This window comes from Salvelinus fontinalis, chromosome 18 (genome assembly GCF_029448725.1).
Source record: "Salvelinus fontinalis isolate EN_2023a chromosome 18, ASM2944872v1, whole genome shotgun sequence".
NCBI lineage: Eukaryota > Metazoa > Chordata > Actinopteri > Salmoniformes > Salmonidae > Salvelinus > Salvelinus fontinalis.
In genome coordinates, this window is record NC_074682.1 from 6909980 (window position 1) to 6929886 (window position 19907).

Here is a 19907-nt window from a genome sequence, read left to right on the forward strand (position 1 = left end):
TTTTGCATGTGTGTATGTGTTTTAGATGGCATTGTGTGGGTGTTGTTGGGGTTGAAATAAAGACTCATTGAACCATATAACAGATGCTTAATTCTTCATTGTCCATTAATTTAATTAGAGGCTGTGTGTGTGTGTGTGTGTGTGTGTGTGTGTGTGTGTGTGTGTGTGTGTGTGTGTGTGTGTGTGTGTGTGTGTGTGTCTGAAACAAAGATGTGTCCGTGTGTTTGTGTGTGTAAGCAGGCTTGGTGTTCTACAAACAAGGCTCACACCAGGAGAGCAGCTCTGTGTCCCGACAATCAAATTATAGTCTGTTACATCCAGTATGTCGATTTACCATAGTGCAAATGACAGGACTGACTGACTGGGCGTTCTCTCTGTTCTCTCTGTCCATGTCTAACAGCCTGCTATTTTACTATTCATCTGGCACATGACTACAATGCAATACAATTAAACCCCCACCCCACCGTCCTCGCTGACACCCTCTCATCACGGTTGTCATTATCAGTTCCAGCGATTGACATTAAGGGTTGTCCTATTGCCTGGGGCAGGTGAACTGAGCAGTTGGGCAAGTTATATGAAAACAACCAAACTGCAAAGAATTCCTAGCCTACAAATTATATTTCTAGTTCATCCCCATTGTTTAAGTGAAATACAGATCATTTGCGGCAGTTGGGCAAGTTGAGCTTACTCTGAGAATGTTTTCTGGTCGCAACCAAAATACAAGGAATTCCAGTACTGATCTTTCTTATTCCTCCCCTACTGTATATGTAGGTGAAAGGCAGGCAATGCAGTATATTGCAGTTCTGCATGTAAACAGTTCATTGAAATGTTCGGGCAAGTGATCATAATCTTTGGGTAACGATAAAATACTCCTGACTTGCTCGATGGGCAAGTGCCTTTCAGAATTTATTGTCATTATGCTTATGTTTCAGTGAATACTGCATGTGTGTGTGTTACTCTGCATCAGGGTCTTTTCACCGTCTCATCATGTCAAAAGCCCTTCATCGTTGTAGCCATGTCCATATTGGCTTTTCTAGTACATCTAGGGCAGGGATGGGCAACTCCAGTCCTCGGAACCGGAGTGGTGTTACCCTTTTTCCCCATCCCTAGCAAACACAGCTAAACGATTTGCATTTTAAACTGAAGATCATGATTCGTTGATTATTGGAGGTGTGTTAGCTGGGGCTGGGGCAAAAGTGTGACACCAATCAGGCCCCCGAGGACTGGAGTTGCCCATTCCTAATCTAGGGCATGGTATTTGTTTTCGCACAGTAGATCAATGTTATAGAGGAGGGCTCTCAGTTAGGACCTTCCTTTATCACAACAGGGTCATGTTCATTAGGCACCAAATGGAAGAAAACAGGCAAACAGGGAGAGACCTGTCCAATAAGAAATGCTTGTTTTCATTTTCAGTTCCAAATGTTTTGCTACGGTATGCACAAATTAATTCAACCAAAGCCTTTAGTTTAGATCAGTGAGTTTCTTAAGCTCTGGAACAAATAACTTATTTAGTAACCAAAGAGAAACCCAATCTCAACACAAACACATTTGTGTGTTTTCCCCATTACTGAACAATCGCTAATCATAGTCACTCATTGTTCAACCAGCATGTATTGTAACAGAATGTTTAGCTTCACAATGTCCTTATGTACTTTGTTTGATTTCACATTCTACCTGATGTATTGTCAGTTTCAAAATTGATAAGTAGTAATATGTGGGCTATAAACACAAGGCTGTCCACACACACACACACACACTGCCTGTCCTCAGTTCACACACAGTTCGGAATTCCCACACACACACACACACACACACACACACACACACACACACACACACACACACACACACACACACACACACACACACACACACACACACACACACACATATATATATACACGCCTTTCCTGTCCACATCGCTCACCTCTTGCGCTCAAAGCCATACATCAGGACAGAGGTAGAGATTAGAAGCCGTTACTCCAATAAGCATCTAGTAAAGAACAACACACTGAGCAACACACTGGCTGTTAGCTGTTACCCAGAAAACATCTTCACATTGGCACGACGTGGGCTAAAATATTGGCTGCACGTTGGCCCCCAAGGCATTTGCCCAGTGTGGCCCAGTATAGGCAGCCCTCTGAAGGCAGCCCTCACTTTGCCAGAAATAAGTCTGTCTTTTCCCAGCAAACATGCCCACATTGGCCCGATGTGGGCCCAATGCGGGCTAAAATATTAACCCCATATAGGCTGCCCAACATTGGGCCGATGCGCCTTTGCTATTTAAGAATAATTTTATTTATCCTTTATTTATGACACTTTTAATTGAATGCATGAATTGCATAATTTTCAAGCCATAAAGGTACTTAGGGAACGTGATACAATGGCAGTGTATGAAATCTGGCTTGCTGTCACGTCTACTCCCGCTCCTCCCCTCCAGCGTTCGACATCACCAGTTTACTAACCACCGGTCCTGGGAACCATCATTACGCGCACCTGGCATTCATCATTACGCGCACCTGCGCTTTATCATTTGGCACACCTGGACTCCATTACCTCACTCATTACCTCCCCTTTATCTGGCACTCCCTTAGGTTCTTTCCCCAGGCGGCATTGTTTATGTTGTTCAAGTCTAGACGTTACTCCTACATTGTTTCGTTCCATGTTGTTTGTTATATTAAACTTACCACCTGCTTCTCGCCTCCCAGCGTCTACGTTACACTTGCATACTACTTACTTAAACTGCATACTGTTTACTAATCGTACTACGCACTATTTAGCAAATACTATCCGCAGTATACCACAGCCGAAACGTATTACTTTTGGTGCATTCAAGACAACTGGGACCTCAAAAGCAAAATGAGCTGAGAGGGAAAAATCGTGACGTCGGTGATCTTCAGGTCGGTGAAATCGGAGCTCTAGGAAGATGCAGAGTTTGTCACTTGTAATTCCGAGTTGGCTGGCCGCACATTTTTTCCCCCATATTCCCAGCTGTCTTGTTCTTTTATACCTCAATGTCTTGAACACACCATCAGTAACGGCTTCACATGGACTGGAAAGGAATGTCTGTAGCCCCACCCACTGACATTTCCATTCGCCGGAGTGTTGTTGTTTTGGGCTAACGCTAGCTAAGTAGCTAGCATTTGGAATTACGTATTTGGAGTAAACTTGAGTGTACAGTAGGCCTACGTGTATATCAACTGAAGAGTCACCTGAAGCTTGAGAGTAATGGGAGATGCAGTAGGGGAATGCAGTGCTGAGGAAGAGGGCTCGTAATGAGTAAGACTGGCTACTACTCTGAACTGTGTGTCGTGAGCTTTCTGGCACCCACAGCCTCTGAGGCATCAGCCAAGTAGGTGCCATACACTGTGAAGGAGAAGTCCAGTGGCTACACGAATCAGGCTGGTAGCCCTCTACAAGATCGTTACCAAATTCAATCTTCATCAACCATCTCCCTGACCACCTTCCTCTGATCAAGCCATGAACTGTCCCTCTCCATCTTTAGAGGATCCATGCACTCAGACTTGGCCTCTAGTGGTTAACCTAGCCAACTATAGCTAGGCTACTTTTGATCATGTATTGCTTATTCGTTTTTTATACTTTTGATGCGCATGACATTATGAAAAGCTCTATAGAAAACGGCAATTATTATACCACAGATGGTTTATTTAGTTTAGTAGAGCAAAAAAAGCTCAGATGAAGGCCAAGAGGCCGACAAATAAACTTCAATAAAAAAGTGATACTAGCAAGAGCAGTGTACGGGTTTCTGCAACAAGATAGCTCAGATGTGCAAGTGCATTTTTTTATGTGGAATTTAAAAAAAGTAAAACACATCAACAGTAGATGTACCTGTATCACTTTTTATTTTTGAATTACAAAGAAGAAAACACTTTTTTTTTTTAAATGAAATTCACTTTGGGTTTAAAAAAAGAAATACAATACTGTACATACAAAATACATAAAACTACTTCTTAATCATGGCCTCTAAAATGGTCATGCCTCCTTGGCAGTCACCTCCTTCTCCCGCTCCAGCCCACATTTGGGCCATTCTGGGAAGGAAGGGAGCCCATAGCTGCACCTTGGGAGGATGAGGAGATGATGACCGATGGGGCGATGAAGTGGCAGCCCACTAGCACCTGATCCATCACCGTATACCACTTCCAGGATGCGTCTATGGCCTCCAGTCCCTCCGTGCTGACTCCGGTGGGGAGAGCTTTTAATTACTAAAAAATATGGAAAAGACTAGCTTTCAGCATCAAACATAGTACACGTAAAGCCCCGTAAAAGGTATTATGCCAATTGCAGTATATTTCTCTAGAATACTTGCACCTTTCTAGCAAGTGTGTCTTCACACGTACATTCATTTTCTGGTGAAACATAGGAAATAGATGGGAAAGTGTTGTTGCACGAAAAGGATAACTTTTCCAGTGTATCAGAAAGCACTATCATACATATACTATCTGTAATGATTTTCTTCTTCTTCTGACGAGGAGTATGAAGGATCGGACCAAAATGCAGCGTGGTACGTGTCCATGTTAAATTTATTAAACTGAACACAAAAATAACAAAGGAGAAAACACGAAAAAACAAAACAGTCCTATCAGGTGACAAAACACAACACAGGAAACAACTACCCACAAACACAGGTGGGAACAGGCTACCTAAGTATGGTTCTCAAATCAGAGACAACGATTGACAGCTGCCTCTGATTGGGAACCATACCAGGCCAAACACAGAAATTCAAAACATAGAACAAAACATAGAATGCCCACCCCAACTCACGCCCTGACCAAACCAAAATAGAGACATAAAAAGGAACTAAGTGTCACGTTCTGACCTATCATACATATATTTTTCTGAAGATAAAATGTTAAGCTTCTCATAGAGCACGTCACATGCACTTACTGTATCTTTTTTAAAGACTTCATCATTGGCTGTGTACAATACAATATAAAACAAATGTGGGCATCACACAACAGAACCCTTAAACTGGAACAACACGCTTAGTAATGGTTGCACAAATAGAATTGTGTGCAAATCACACCTTCAATTATTCAAATGAGCCCCTGCCTGTAGCTGGGCTTGGTGGCGGCTAGCCCCGTGTTTCCCAAAGTCTGGGATGCACATTTTTGTTTTTACCCTAGCACTACACAGCTGATTGAAATAACCAAAGCTGATTTGGTTATTTGAATCAGCTGGGGGAGGGGGGACCGACTTTGGGAAACCCTGGGATAGCCCATGACGGGCTTGGTGTGGGCTTGTTGTGGGCTAGCCCGTGTTGGGCTGATGTGGGCTAGCCCGTGCCCACTTTGCCACCGAATACCCACATGGGGCAAATGGGGTCATGACCCTTAAGTGTTTAACTTTGGGCTATTGTAGACTATTGTGAAGGTGAAACCAGTCCTTGGCCCTCAAAGTGAAAACCTACATACACAGTTATAGACTATTTGCTAAAGGCTACTGTGGATGTGGAAGGTACGACTGAGTCCTTGGCTCTCAACATCAAATCTAGAACTGACCACATTTAATCAACTGGTCGATTGTTTGGTCGATAGGCTGTTGGTCGACCGAGATGTCTTTAGTCGAGCAGTGCGAATGTATTATATTTTTCATTGGTACAAGACCTGTCTGAGCCGCGCCTGTCTCAGCGGACTAACATGCTGACCAGACCGGACACGTCGCGTGTGTGACCGTCGCAAAATAAATTTAGAAATCCATTTTATTCAAATATTGCACCTACACTGCTCGCGCGCGCAAACAAGCGTCTGCGATGCCAAGGGCTAAAATAGAACTCCTTTCTATTTCTGACGCAGATCGCGCTGAAAGTTCTGCCTCTACCATCTCCTCATTGGTTTATAGAAGCAGGTACCATCTCCTCATTGGTTATACCCACGTGGGTGATTGAAAGACGAACTTTGTTGCCGGTTGTCGTGTTAATACTATGAAAGTTTAGATGCGATCGCCATATAAGTTCAAAGATGAAAAAGCCTGGAAGGAGGAGAGATAACTAGAAACGATTCGGTTGGCCGTTTTATGTGTGGATTAATTGTCGGAGTAGAGGTCCTTGTGCATTTCAGGTAAAATAACAACTCAATGTGTCAGAGTCTATCTAAAAGATAGTGAAGGAGTCAGGCGCAGGACACAGGTAAGAGTAACAATCACTGATTTACTCAATCTAAAACGTAACAAAATCCCGTTCCAAACAATGACAAAACAGGACTCAAAATACAACACACCGGAATACACGAAAGACAATCACACACAAAACAGAAAGGGAAACCAGAGGGTTAAATAAGGAACATAATTAAGAGATGGGAACCAGGTGTGTAAACAGACAAAACAAAAGGAAAAATGAAACATGGATCGGTGGCGGCTAGAAAGCCGGTGACGTCGACCGCCGAACACCGCCCGAACAAGGAGAGTGAACAACTTCGGTGGAAGTCGTGACACAATGTTTATATCCCAGGACAAATTAGCTAGATATAGCAAGCTAGCTAAACAGGACAAATTAGCTTGCAAGTGCAAGCTAACTAGCTAAATTGCCATTCATGTTTAATGCTTTTCGACCTGTCCCCAAATTAATGTAATTGGTTCAGAGTTTGTTTTGATTTTTTAACCTGCGTGTCGTGATCGCGTTTGGTGTAGGGGGACAAAATAAATTCACGATAGCGCACGATGGCGCACGCGCGCAGCCAGTTTGGGTTCCGTGTAATCCATTGCGGAGGCCACGGGGATGGCACAGTCCATCACTCGGGCATAGGCAGTAGGATGCTATGCAGTAGTGTGGTAGGCAGTAGGGTACTATGCAATAGGGTACAGGCTAGAGGTCGACCGATTAATCGGAATGGCCGATTAATTAGGGCCGATTTCAAGTTTTCATAACAATCGGTAATCGGTATTTTTGGACACCGATTGGCCTATTTTATTTTTTTATATATATATATTTTACACCTTTATTTAACTAGGCAAGTCAGTTAAGAACACATTCTTATTTTCAATGACGGCCTAGGAACGGTGGGTTAACTGCCTTGTTCAGGGGCAGAACGACAGATTTTTACCTTGTCAGCTCAGGGATTCGTTTTTGCAACCTTCCGGTGACTAGTCCAACACTCTAACCACCTGCCTTACATTGCCATGCAGGCTCCTCGTGGAGTGCAGACTGACTATCTGTTAGGCGAGGGCAGCAAGAAGCCAAGGTAAGTTGCTAGCTAGCATTAAACGTATCTTATAAAAAACAATCAATCTTAACATAATCACTACTTTACTACACATGGTTGATGATATTACTAGTTTATCTAGCGTGTCCTGCATTGCATATAATCGATGCGGTGCCTGTTAATTTATCATCGAATCACAGCCTACTTTGACAAACGGGTGATGATTTAACAAGTGCATTTGCGAAAAAAGCACTGTCGTTGCACCAATGTACCTAACCATAAACATCAATGCCTTTCTTTAAAATCAATACACAAGTATATATTTTTAAACCTGCATATTTAGTTAATTTTTCCTGCTAACATGAATTTCTTATAACTAGGGAAATTGTGTCACTTCTCTTGCGTTCCGTGCAAGCAGTCAGGGAATATGCAGCAGTTTGGGCCGCCTGGCTCAATGCGAACTGTGTGAAGTCCATTTATTCCTAACAAAGTCCGTAATTCATTTGCCAGAATTGTACATTATTATGACATAACATTGAAGGTCATAACATTGAAGGTTGTACAATGTAACAGCAATATTTAGACTTAGGGATGCCATAAAATACGTAACGGTTCCGTATTTCACTGAAATAATAAACGTTTTGTGTTCGAAATGATCGTTTCAGGATTCGACCATATTAATGACCAAAGGCTCGTATTTCTGTGTGTTATTATGTTATAATTAAGTCTATGATTTGATAGAGCAGTCTGACAGAGCGATGGTAGGCAGCAGCAGGCTCGTAAGCATTCATTCAAACAGCACTTTCGTGCGTTTTGCCAGCAGCTCTTCGTTTATGACTTCAAGCCTATCAACTCCCGAGATTAGGCTGGTGTAACCGATGTGAAATGGCAAGCTAGTTAGCGGGGTGCGCGCTAATAGTGTTTCAAACGACGCTCTGAGACTTGGAGTGGTTGTTCCCCTTGCTCTGCAAGGGCTGCGGCTTTTGTGGAGCGATGGGTAACAATGCTTCGAGGGTGGCTGTTGTCGATATGTTCCTGGTTCGAGCCCAGGTAGGGGCGAGGAGAGAGACGGAAGCTATACTGTTACACCAAAGTGCCTATAAGAACATCCAATAGTCAAAGGTATATGAAATACAAATGGTATAGAGAGAAATAGTCCTATAATTCCAATAACTACAACCTAAAACTTCTTACCTGCGAATATTGAAGACTCATGTTAAAAGGAACCAGCAGATTTCATATGTTCTCATGTTCTGAGCAAGGAACTTTAAACGTTAGCTTTTTTACATGGCACATATTGCACTTTTACTTTCTTCTCCAACACTTTGTTTTTGCATTATTTAAACCAAATTGAACATGTTTCATTATTTATTTGAGGCTAAATTGATTTTATTGATGTATTATATTAAGTTAAAATAAGTGTTCATTCAGTATTGTTGTAATTGTCATTATTACAAATAAATACATTTAAAAGATCGGCCAATTAATCGGTATCGACCTTTTTTGTCCTCCAATAATCGTTATCGGCGTTGAAAAATCATAATTGGTCGACCTCTAGTACAGGCAGTAGGGTATTAGGCAGTAGGGTACAGGTAGTAGGGTACAGGCAGAAGGGTGCTAGGCAGAAGGGTGCTAGGCAGAAGGGTGCTAAGCAGTCGGGTTCTAAGCAGTCGGGTAAGGCAGTAGAGTAAGGCAGTAGGGTCCAGCCAGTAGGGTATTAGGCAGTAGGGTACTAGGCAGTAGGGTATTAGGTAGTAGGGTATTAGGCAGTAGGGTCTTGGGCAGAAGGGTATTAGGCAGTAGGGTATTAGGCAGTAGGGTCTTGGGCAGAAGGGTATTAGGCAGAAGGGTATTAGGCAGTAGGGTCTTGGGCAGTAGGGTCTTGGGCAGTAGGGTCTTGGGCAGTAGGGTCTTGGGCAGTAGGGTCTTGGGCAGTAGGGTCTTGGGCAGTAGGGTCCAGGCAGTAGGGTCCAGGCAGTAGGGTCCAGGCAGTAGGGTATTAGGCAGTAGGGTATTAGGCAGTAGGGTATTAGGCAGTAGGGTCTTGGGCAGAAGGGTATTAGGCAGAAGGGTATTAGGCAGTAGGGTCCTGGGCAGTAGGGTCTTGGGCAGTAGGGTCTTGGGCAGTAGGGTCTTGGGCAGTAGGGTCCAGGCAGTAGGGTATTAGGCAGTAGGGTATTAGGCAGTAGGGTATTAGGCAGTAGGGTATTAGGCAGTAGGGTCTTGGGCAGAAGGGTATTAGGCAGTAGGGTCCAGCCAGTAGGGTATTAGGCAGTAGGGTCTTGGGCAGTAGGGTCTTGGGCCGTTGGGTATTAGGCAGTAGGGTATTAGGCAGTAGGGTATTAGGCAGTAGGGTATTAGGCAGTAGGGTATTAGGCAGTAGGGTATTAGGCAGTAGGGTATTAGGCAGTAGGGTATTGGGCAGAAGGGTATTAGGCAGTAGGGTACTAGGCAGTAGGGTGCAGCCAGTAGGGTCCAGCCAGTAGGGTATTAGGCAGTAGGGTCTTGGGCCGTAGGGTATTATGCAGTAGGGTATTAGGCAGGAGGGTACAGGTAGTAGGGTCTGGGCAGTAGGGTACAGGCAGTAGGGTATTAGGCATTCGGGTATAGGCAGTAGGGTGTTAGGCAGTAGAGTACTAGGCAATAGCGTACAGGCCAGGGCCAGAGTAAAAGAGACCAAAAGTCCTCACAAGAATATTAAACAAACAACAAATGTGAGAAGTGAGGACATTTTGCCGGTCCTTAATTGTAAAAAGGCTATTTGAAGCTTAGGGTTTAGGTTTGGGGTTAGGGTTAGAGTTAGGGGTTAGGGAAATATGATTTTGAATGGGAATCAATTGTTGGTCCATTAAAACTCCTCACAAGTATAGTAAGACATAGCTGTGTGTGTGTGTGTGTGTGTGTGTGTGTGTGTGTGTGTGTGTGTGTGTGTGTGTGTGTGTGTGTGTGTGTGTGTGTGTGTGTGTGTGTGTGTGTGTGTGTGTGTGTGTGTGTGTTGTGTGGGTTGGTTCTTTTATTTTGTCCCCACAAGGATAGTAAAACAGGGAAAATGCTCCCTCGTGGGTACATTTCCCACGTCCCCATGAGTACAAAGGCTATTTTAAGATTAGGGGTTAGGTTTAGGGTTGATGTTAATGTTACAATTAGGGTTAGATTTAGAATTAGTTAGGGGTTAGCAGTTAGATTTAGAGTTTTGGGTTACGGTTAAGGTTATGTTTATGGTTAGGGTTAGGTTTTGGGGGAAATAGTATTTTGAATGGAAATCAATTTTAAGTCCCCACAAGGATAGAAGAACAAAATGTGTGTGTGTGCATATGTACGTGTGCACACACACGTGTTTGTGTGCATTTGTTTATTGTTTATTTCTTTCAGAAAAACACTGCTTTATTCCAACAGCGAGATAGCGCTAGACACTACAACCCGTCAAGGAATCAGAACCATAGCTGATTAAAACCGAGGAGCAGAGATTTTTCTCTCTGTGTCTAATTACACAGACGTTAGAACTCAAATCAGGTTTGACAATCTGTTCAGCTGGGTTGATAACACAGACTTTGAATGGAAAGCTCTTGAAAGCCCAAACATCTGGATATGTAAAACATCTCTAAGAGTATACACATACAGTTTACAGTTTGTCTAGATGACAGACAGAGGGAGAGAGAGAGAGAAAGCGAGAGAGAGGCAACTCACAACCACTACAAACACAGAGCTGCCAAGGAAGAATCTGAGTAGTACATTAACCCCGGCTGAAAAAAACAGCATAAACCAGCATAAATTCCAAGCTGGTCATTGCTGGTCGGATGCTGGTCAAGCGGCAGACCAGCCTTTGTTGTGTTTTCGATGGTGGCCAACGTTTATTGTGTTGCCACTGGTGACCAGCCTTCGTTGTGTTTTTGCTGGTGACCAGCCTTTGCTGTGTTTTTGGACACTGGTGACCAGCATAAAGCTGAAACAAAACCAGCATCAAGTCACATTATGCAGAATTGCAAAGTGCTATTGAATTCCTATTGGACTTCAGTCAGAGTGGATTCCCACAATCTGCATTCAGAATGACTGACAGAGTTAGAAAGATAAATAAATGAGAATACTTCAATAAAACCGAACAACCATTTAGTAACAGGTATAACTAAATCCAACTAACAGATTGGATTAGTTTTGAAAAATGTATGTTATTTATCTTTGTGTAGCATAGGATAAATGCATTGATTAATGAATCAATGTACATGCATGAAGTACATGAAGTGCTTTGAAAGGCTGGTCATGGCACATCAACAATATTATCCCAGAAACCCTAGACCCACTCCAATTTGCATAACGCCCCAACAAATCCACAGATGATGCATTCTCTATTGCACTCCACACTGTCCTTTCCCACCTGGACAAAAGGAACACCTATGTGGGAATGCTATTCATTGACTACAGCTCAGCGTTCAACACCATAGTGCCCTCAAAGCTCATCACTAAGCTAAGGACCCTGGGACTAAACACCTCACTCTGCAACTGGATCCTGGACTTCCTGATGGGCCACCCCCAGGTGGTAATGATAGGTAACAACACATCCGCCACGCTGATCCTCAGGGGTGCGTGCTCAGTCCCCTCCTGTACTCCCTGTTCACTCATGACTGCACGGCCAGGCACAACTCCAACACCATCATTAAGTTTTCCGATGACACAAAAGTGGTAGGCCTGATCAATGACAATGATGAGACAGCCTATAGGGAGGAGGTCAGAGACCTGGCCGTGTGGTGCCAGGATAACAACCTCTCCTTCAACGTGATCAAGACAAAGGAGATGATTGTGGACTACAGGAAAAGGAGGACCGAGCACGCCCCCATTCTCATCGACGGGGCTGTAGTGGAGCAGGTTGAGAGCTTCAAGTTCCTTGGTGTCCACATCACCAACAAACTAACATGGTCCAAACACACCAAGACAGTCGTGAAGAGGGCACGACAAAGCCTACCCCCCCAGGAGACTGAAAAGATTTGGCATGGGTCTGGCTACCTCTTGGGCACTGTCCCACAAACAAATACTATAATAGCAAGGGTATAAATACTAAGGTATAAGAGTATTTAATGTAATTATTGTAGTGTTTTTGCTTTCTCCTTCCGGAAACCTACTGGAGAAATACACATTTTCCAATGACCTGTAGATAGGTAGGACTGCGGTCTGAATGGCTAATTCAGGACTTCTTTCTATAATCTGTAAGGAATATGATACAGTATATGGTCTATACTTGGCATGTAAGTTTCTTACTTATGGGTGGCACAAATTGCGATATGGGGGAGGAGAATAGGCAGGGTATATGCAAATACAATATTGTAGTTTTTACTTTAGTTTAAAAAAGTGGTGTGTTTTGGGGGACATTACTGTAGTAGTGTATTTTTCTGCTCTGCTTCTTGTTGCACTTGAAGTTCTTTTTGTCGTTTTTGTGAGGTGTCGTTTTTGTTTGTCGTGATACCAAGGGAGTCTGTTACAGAAGGCTTGGACCAACTTGGATAGAGTATACAATATGACCCACTGTAAATGGTTCAACTCGTATAAATGTCTCTACATTTAATCTGTTGTCTCCCTCTCGCACACATCCATATATTTTAGTGACAAAGAGAGACTGTTCTGTTTGTATAAATGGTCGAGACAGTTGAAGGTTGTTTCAGTTGTGTTTATTCCTCTGTCTCCTGTTAAATAGTCAGCTCTTCACACTCCTGAATCTAACCAAACACACACACACACACACACATACACACACAGAGCATAGATCGTCATTGCAAACAAAAATAGGCAATCTTGGATACACAAGAGGGATAACACTGCAACTCGTAAATGTACACAGGAGTAGATACACAAACTTGACTAGCAGCCCAGAACAACGTTCTCACGTGACACTCCAGGAATTGTCTGAAAAGGATATTTGTAGCTAAGAATATAGGGATCGTGTTTGGTCCAGATGGAATACTTTAAACGTCTCATTAGTCTTGTTGTGTGGGGATGGAAGTCCTGCACACATTCTCCTCACTACCTTCTACAGGTCTGTGGGACGCTAGTTCATAGACACAATACCATGGTCCTCAAATCCAGGTTAAACTATTCTCACGCTGGGTTAGACAGAATTTTTTATTTATTCTTTTAACAGTATTTTTTGTTGTTGAAATTTCACAATTTTCACCCATATTAAGAGATACAAAGACAAAGCACATACAACACATACATGCATACATACATTTATACACCATCTTCCCCTCCCCGCTCGGCACTTCTCTCACCCCATCCCCATCATTGCGTCTCTCAATATATACATTTTAAACAAACATACCAACAGAAATTAAACAAAAGCTCATTTTAAACCAATAAATTAGGTCCAACACATGGAACGTACAGTGTAACTCTGAAACAAATAGATCACCACCATTCTCAGAGAATCCTCGCAGCATAATAGCTAATACCTCAGGTTCTAGATCATTTAGATAAGGTTCCCATACTTTGTAGAACTCATCTGTTTTAGAATGCAATGTACATGTCAGATATTCCAGTGGCACCCATTCAAATAGTATCTTATGCCAATCTTTCATAGAAGGAACCTGATCACTAATCCACTGTAAGAGGATGTTTTTCCTCGCTGCGAAAGTAAGGATGTTGTAAAGCCTCCTCTTACCCACAGAAGTAACATGTCTGCTAGGTAGACCTAACAGTGAAACAATTTTAGAACATGACCATAAACAATGTGTTAGGGAGCCTGTATCAGTTTTACATTTAAGACACTGAGGAGAAGAGGAAGAGATGTTAAAAGCATGTCTGCGAGTTGGGGATATATGCAATCTGTGTATTATTCTTAACTGAATTGCTCTAGTACGATTACATATAGATATTGTTTTTGCATATCTCCAAATGTCCTCCCACATCTCTTCGTCAATAGTAACAGACAATTCTTTCTCCCACACTTGTTTCACCCTCCGTGTTTCAACAGTAGAAAAGGACCTTAAAGCATCATAAAACAAACGTAAACACTTTCCTTTGTGGGGGAAAAAAGCATTCTTTCAATGACAGACACATCAGGGTTGTCAATTAAGGTGGTGCTCTTCAAAATATAATGTCTTACTTGTAGGAAGCGGAAAAAGTCCTGCTTTGGGAGTCGGTATTTCTCAACTATCTGCTCAAATGGCAATAAAATCGTATCAGCAAATAAATAATTCAGTCTGCCTGTGCCGTTATTAAGCCAAAAGTTAAAGCCAGCATCCAGCAATCCTGGACCAAAATCTGGGTTGTTAAGAATTGGGGTAAGAGCAGAGGTTAGTTTGGACCTTCCCAGGAAGCGTTGAACTGACCTCCATACTTTGAGTGTGTTAAGTGTAATAGGATTATTGCAGTGATCTTTTACAGACTTGAAACTTTGGAAAAATAAAAGATCCTGTAAGGGGTATTTTGAAAAAGAAGTCTCAATGTCTAACCAAATAGAGGTTAGAAATATAACATAGGTGGGCACACCACTGATAGAACCTAATATTGGGCAGATCCAGGCCGCCCATAGAACTTGGCAGCTGCAATATTGCCATTTTAAGTCTTGGCTTGCGTTTACTCCATATAAAGGAACTTAGCCATACATTTACATCCTTTATTACCTTATTGGAGAGTAAGACTGGGATCATTTGGATTGGGTAAAGTAGTCTAGGTAAAATGTTCATTTTCATAAGGGATATTCTATCCAACCATGAAATTGGAAGAGAGTTCCAGCGTTCCAGATTCTGTCTTATTGTATCAAACAAGGGAACAAAATTGGCTTTGTACATTTGCTGGAATTTAGGAGTTCAAATATACCCAGATACGTAAAACTTGAGGGAGACCATTTAAAAGGAAAGGGGGAGAAGTATTAGGTACAGAATGAAGGTTAATAAGTTGCATAGCCTCTGGTTTATTTAAGTTAATCTTGTAGTCTGAGAATTCACTTAATAATTCAATAATATTAACAAGAGATGTAATTGAAGTCTCGGGACTAGAGATGAATATCAGGACATCATCAGCATATAAGCTTATTTTATGGTGAACGTCACCAATGAGCAGCCCCTGTATAGCACGCGTTACTCTGATGGCCTTGGCCAATGGTTCCATAGTGCGTGCAAATAGGAGAGGGGACAAAGAACAGCCCTGTCTGGTACCTCTGTGTATAGAGAAGCTATTTGACCTTAGCCCATTAGTAAGTACAGCAGCCTGAGGATCATCATATAAAACTTTAACCTATTTTATAAAGTTGTCCCCTAGACCATATTTAGTCAGAGCAAAGAATAGGTAATACCACTCCACATGGTCAAATGCTTTCACAGCATCTAGGGAGAGCACAAGAGGATTAGACAGATTTAGACAGAAATAAGCGGTTGTTACTAGACAGGTAAACACCAGTTCGAGTCAAATTAACCTCAATTTCCTGCTTTCGCAAGCTTGTTCCAATAGCCGAGCAAAAACGAGACTTGGAAAAAATGGAAGCACAAGACTAGGGTCAATTTAACTACAGAATTGTTCAATTGTCCTCAAAGGGTGGATGAATACTCATGTTGAACCCTGTCAAAAGAAGTGTAGTCCAGAATGACATATGTTTATTCATTTAACCTTTATTTAACCAGGCTAGTCAGTTAAAAACAACTTTATGTACAATGGCGACCTGGAGAGTGGAGCTTTATAGAGTCCTGAGTCCTACATAGACTATACACGTGGATTTACTCTTGAGTCGTTTGATATCAATCAATAGGCTATTTCCCTCATCAGATGGAGCAAGGGGAGAAACAATAGCATTAGCCTCCTTTTCCAGTGGTCCCCGCCAGCAGCGGGGTATGAGCCCGGCCATTGTGTGAGCCAGCCAGTCAGTCAGTCACCCTGCTGAACACACGCCAAGCAGGCATGTGACACCACCTTTCTCCCTACCCCTGGCTCTAGCCCTGCCCTGGCTCTACAGTCAAACTAGCACTGGGCCTATAGATTACAGTACACATGACCTGGCTTGGCTGTCAATCCTAAAATAATAGTTTAGTATTGGTAATAGTAGGTACTGTGGGGACCTTCTTAATACAATGGACATTCAATGGACATTTTGACTAGAGTACTGAAAACAGCACACGCTTGACTATCTGTAGCTGATGATAACACGTTGAAGAGTTTACAAGATAATACAAAATGTTTCTAATAGAATTTTGGATCTTAAATAAACAATTTATTCCATGGATATTTTTTTCCTATTCTGTCTGAGTTTACACCCTTGAGTCATTAGAATCGGTAAGGGGAGGAGTGCTGTTTTCAAAACAATGATCGGACGGTACTCATCACAATGGTCTGCATTTAAACACCACAGTTCCACCTCAGATCTGACCTCATTGTGTCAGTAAAACACCCAGATCTGTCTTACCCAGCTCTGGACCTGTCGATCAACTGACACCCCACTCAGAGATGCTCACATCTTCCCTTATCATCCAGACCTTAACTATTCTCTCCCTACTGCCTCAATACTTAAAAACCTAAGTAGCAAAACACCTTGAACCAGATTCCACAGCTTGGTTTTGTGTTAGGACACGCTGAATGTACTCTGTGGAAACAGCCAACAGCCCAACACAAGTTCAAGGCATATAATTTAGCACCAATGCTTTGGAAGCATTTTCCTGACACCACCCAAAGCTATTTTGTTTTCTGACTGTGCTGTTGTCTGAGATGGAAAGCAAGGCTTCTTCGGTCTGGGCTTTAAAAGTACAGCCATTGAGCAAATTAATGTTGTTGTGGTTTTTAGGCTGTTAGCTAAGTAGAGTTCTCTTACTTCTAAAAATGTGGAAATGGCTGCTAATTAATGTCCACGTCAACACAAGCAGCTAAAGAGCCAACAGCATTGTATGGTACTTCAGGAACAAGTCCTCAACTTCATTAAATAGTACCCGCAAAACACCAGTCTCAACGTCAACAGTGAAGAGGCGACTCTGGGATGCTGGCCTTCTAGTGTATTTGTCCTCTTGCTCAGTTGTGCACCTGGGCCTCCCACTCCTCTTTCTATTCTGGTTAGAGTTTCGCTGTTCTGTGAAGGGAGTTGTACGAGATCTTCAGTTTCTTGGCAATTTCTCGCATGGAATAGCCTTCATTTCTCAGAACAAGAACAGACTGACGAGTTTCAGAAGAAAGTTATTGGTTTCTGGCCATTTTGAGCCTGTAATCGAACCCACAAATACTGATGCTCCAGATTGTTTTATTTTACCTTTATTTAACTAGGAAAGTCAGTTAAGAACAAATTCTTATGAACAGTGGGTAACTGCCTTGTTCAGTGGCAGAACAACAGATTTTTACCTTGTCAGCTTGGGGATTCGATCTTGCAACCTTTCGGTTATTAGTCCGACACTCTAACCACTAGGCTACCTGCCGCCCCACTAGGCTACCTGCCGCCCCACTAGGCTACCTGCCGCCCCACTAGGCTACCTGCCGCCCCACTAGGCTACCTGCCGCCCCACTAGGCTACCTGCCGCCCCACTAGGCTACCTGCCGCCCCAATACTCAACTAGTCTAAAAAAGGCCAGTTTTATTGCTTCTTTAAATCAGCACAACAATTTTCAGCTGTCCCAAATGGAAGGCATACTCATTGTCATCAGTGGCACCATAGACTCCACTGATCAGCCAAAACAAGCTCAATAACACAATGCATGCACACACTCCTATTGAATATGTATTCACCTGTATTGTGAGTAGGCCAATGCCAACTTAATTTACCCAGTTTATCAAAAATGTATAATTAAAATACAATTATTACCATTATGTTTATATGTAGTTAGATTGGTAAAGTCAAATCTTTGTTTGATTAAAAAATGTATGCATTAATGCATACATGGCTGTCTCTGGGAAATTTTGTCAACATTTTGTAATTTAATGATATTGAATATTGGCCTCCTTGACCCCCAAAAATCGGTATTGGTTCGAAAAAAAATCTATATCAGTCGTTCTCTATTCAGAATGAGTACCAAGGTTCGGAACATTTTGAGGACTACCTTAAACTGGAACAAACATTTCAGAAACGGGTGCAGAAAATCTAACTAAGTAATTGGATTAATTAATCAGTGTACATGCAAAAACATAGATATTGAAACAAACCACTCTAAAAATCTACCTGCAATAGAGCATGCTGGGAAATATGATAATGATGGATGTGGTTTTGAGTCAAAGTGATGTTTATGAGTTTCAGGCTTCTGAAATAGGGTAAAACTAGGCCCTCAAAATAAGGCTTTATGAAATATGTATGGTATTGTGTTAAATAATGTATTTTTTTCATGATAACATATTCGCTTAAGTTCTCACTTGGTCCATAGGACCGAAAATGGGAAAAACTCATGGAAATATTTGAATAAGGCTTTACACTAAGCAGTGTGTTAATTTAACACTGTTCCAGTGGTTTTCAGTGTTCATATATACATTCTTGGGTCATTTTGACCCCTTTTTCTTCCCAATTCCATGATATCCAATTGGTACAGTAGTTAGTCTTGTCACATCGCTGCAACTCCCATACGGACTCGGGAGAGGCGAAGGTGGATAGCCATGGGTCCTACAAAACACGACCCTGCCAAGACGCACTGCTTCTTGACACACTGCTCGCTTAACCTGGAAGCCAGCCACACCAATGTGTTGGAGGAAACACTGTCCAGCTGGTGACCGAAGTCACCGTGATTTCGCCCGGCCGCCACAAGGAGTCGCTAGAGCACGATGGGACAAGGACATCCCAGCCGGCCAAACCCTCCCCTAACCCAGAAGACGCTGGGCCAATTGTGCGCCACCTCATGGTTCTCCCAGTTGCGGCTGGCTGTAACACAGCCCGGGATCGAACCCGGATCTGTTTGACGCATCTAGCACTGCGATGCAGTGCCTTAGATCGCTGCGGCACTCGGGGGGCCCTTTTTAACACTGGATAATTTGCTGTGTAGTATTGTAAGGTACTTCAGTACAAGACAGACAGTAGTTCAGGATTTAATGGTTCATACACAGCATTCATTCACACAGGCCCAACCAAGGAGAACAAAATACTGAAATAAGTATCCAGCTATTACTGCTGCTATTTACTAGTCTCCCTGGCCTAGACAGACAGGTTGCCTACCACAATGTACTATAGGACTGGGAATGTCAAGACTAGCTATTTACTAAAGGGTCTTCGTAGCACGGACCTTGGGAAATAGGCATAAGCGTGGAAATGGCCTGATCTTTAGGGTAGCAGAGAGTCTCGTAATGCAAGTTGATTGTATCAATCACACAGCCCATCGAAAGAGAGAAAGAGAGAGAGGGGAGGGGGTCGAGAGAGAGAGAGACAGTGTTCTCCCTCTGATCAGTGTTGTTCAATCGTCCTTTCTGCAGGTTCCTCAATTATCACCAATTTTCAATATCACTTATTGGTAAGAGGAGGGGATGGGGTAACCGTACGAGGGTTTAAAAACGGGGGAAAAACCGGAGGGACCATAAGTCGAAGATGGACGCTAAGATGGTCGTTACAAGGTTATGTCAGAGGCATTAGGAACAGCGGGGGGGGGGGGGGGGGGGGGGGGGGGTAGAAAGTGAGAGAGAGAGGAAGAGAGTGAGGAGAAAGGGGCAAAGGAAGAGCCAGTATACTGAGAATGAGTTGTACTCACGTTGATGTCCAGGCTGCACAGGCTGAGAGAGTCCACATCCCTCCTCCTCTGTTTCCTCTTCTTCTGTAAACACACAACAGCCACAACACAAAGGGTGAGTTTTTTTTATAGAGAACATGGAAGCAAGGTAACA

General features: G+C 42.7%; 1 protein-coding gene across 2 annotated transcripts in view; it reads right to left on the reverse strand.

The window, feature by feature from the left end:
- LOC129814868 (rho guanine nucleotide exchange factor 3-like) overlaps positions 1–19907 on the reverse strand; it is a 96930-nt gene that overhangs the window by 36027 nt on the left and 40996 nt on the right. For both annotated transcript variants that reach the window (XM_055867977.1, XM_055867978.1), the window contains one exon: positions 19775–19837. In XM_055867977.1, coding sequence (XP_055723952.1) covers positions 19775–19837 — 63 coding nt within the window. The remainder of the gene's footprint in view (positions 1–19774; positions 19838–19907) is intronic.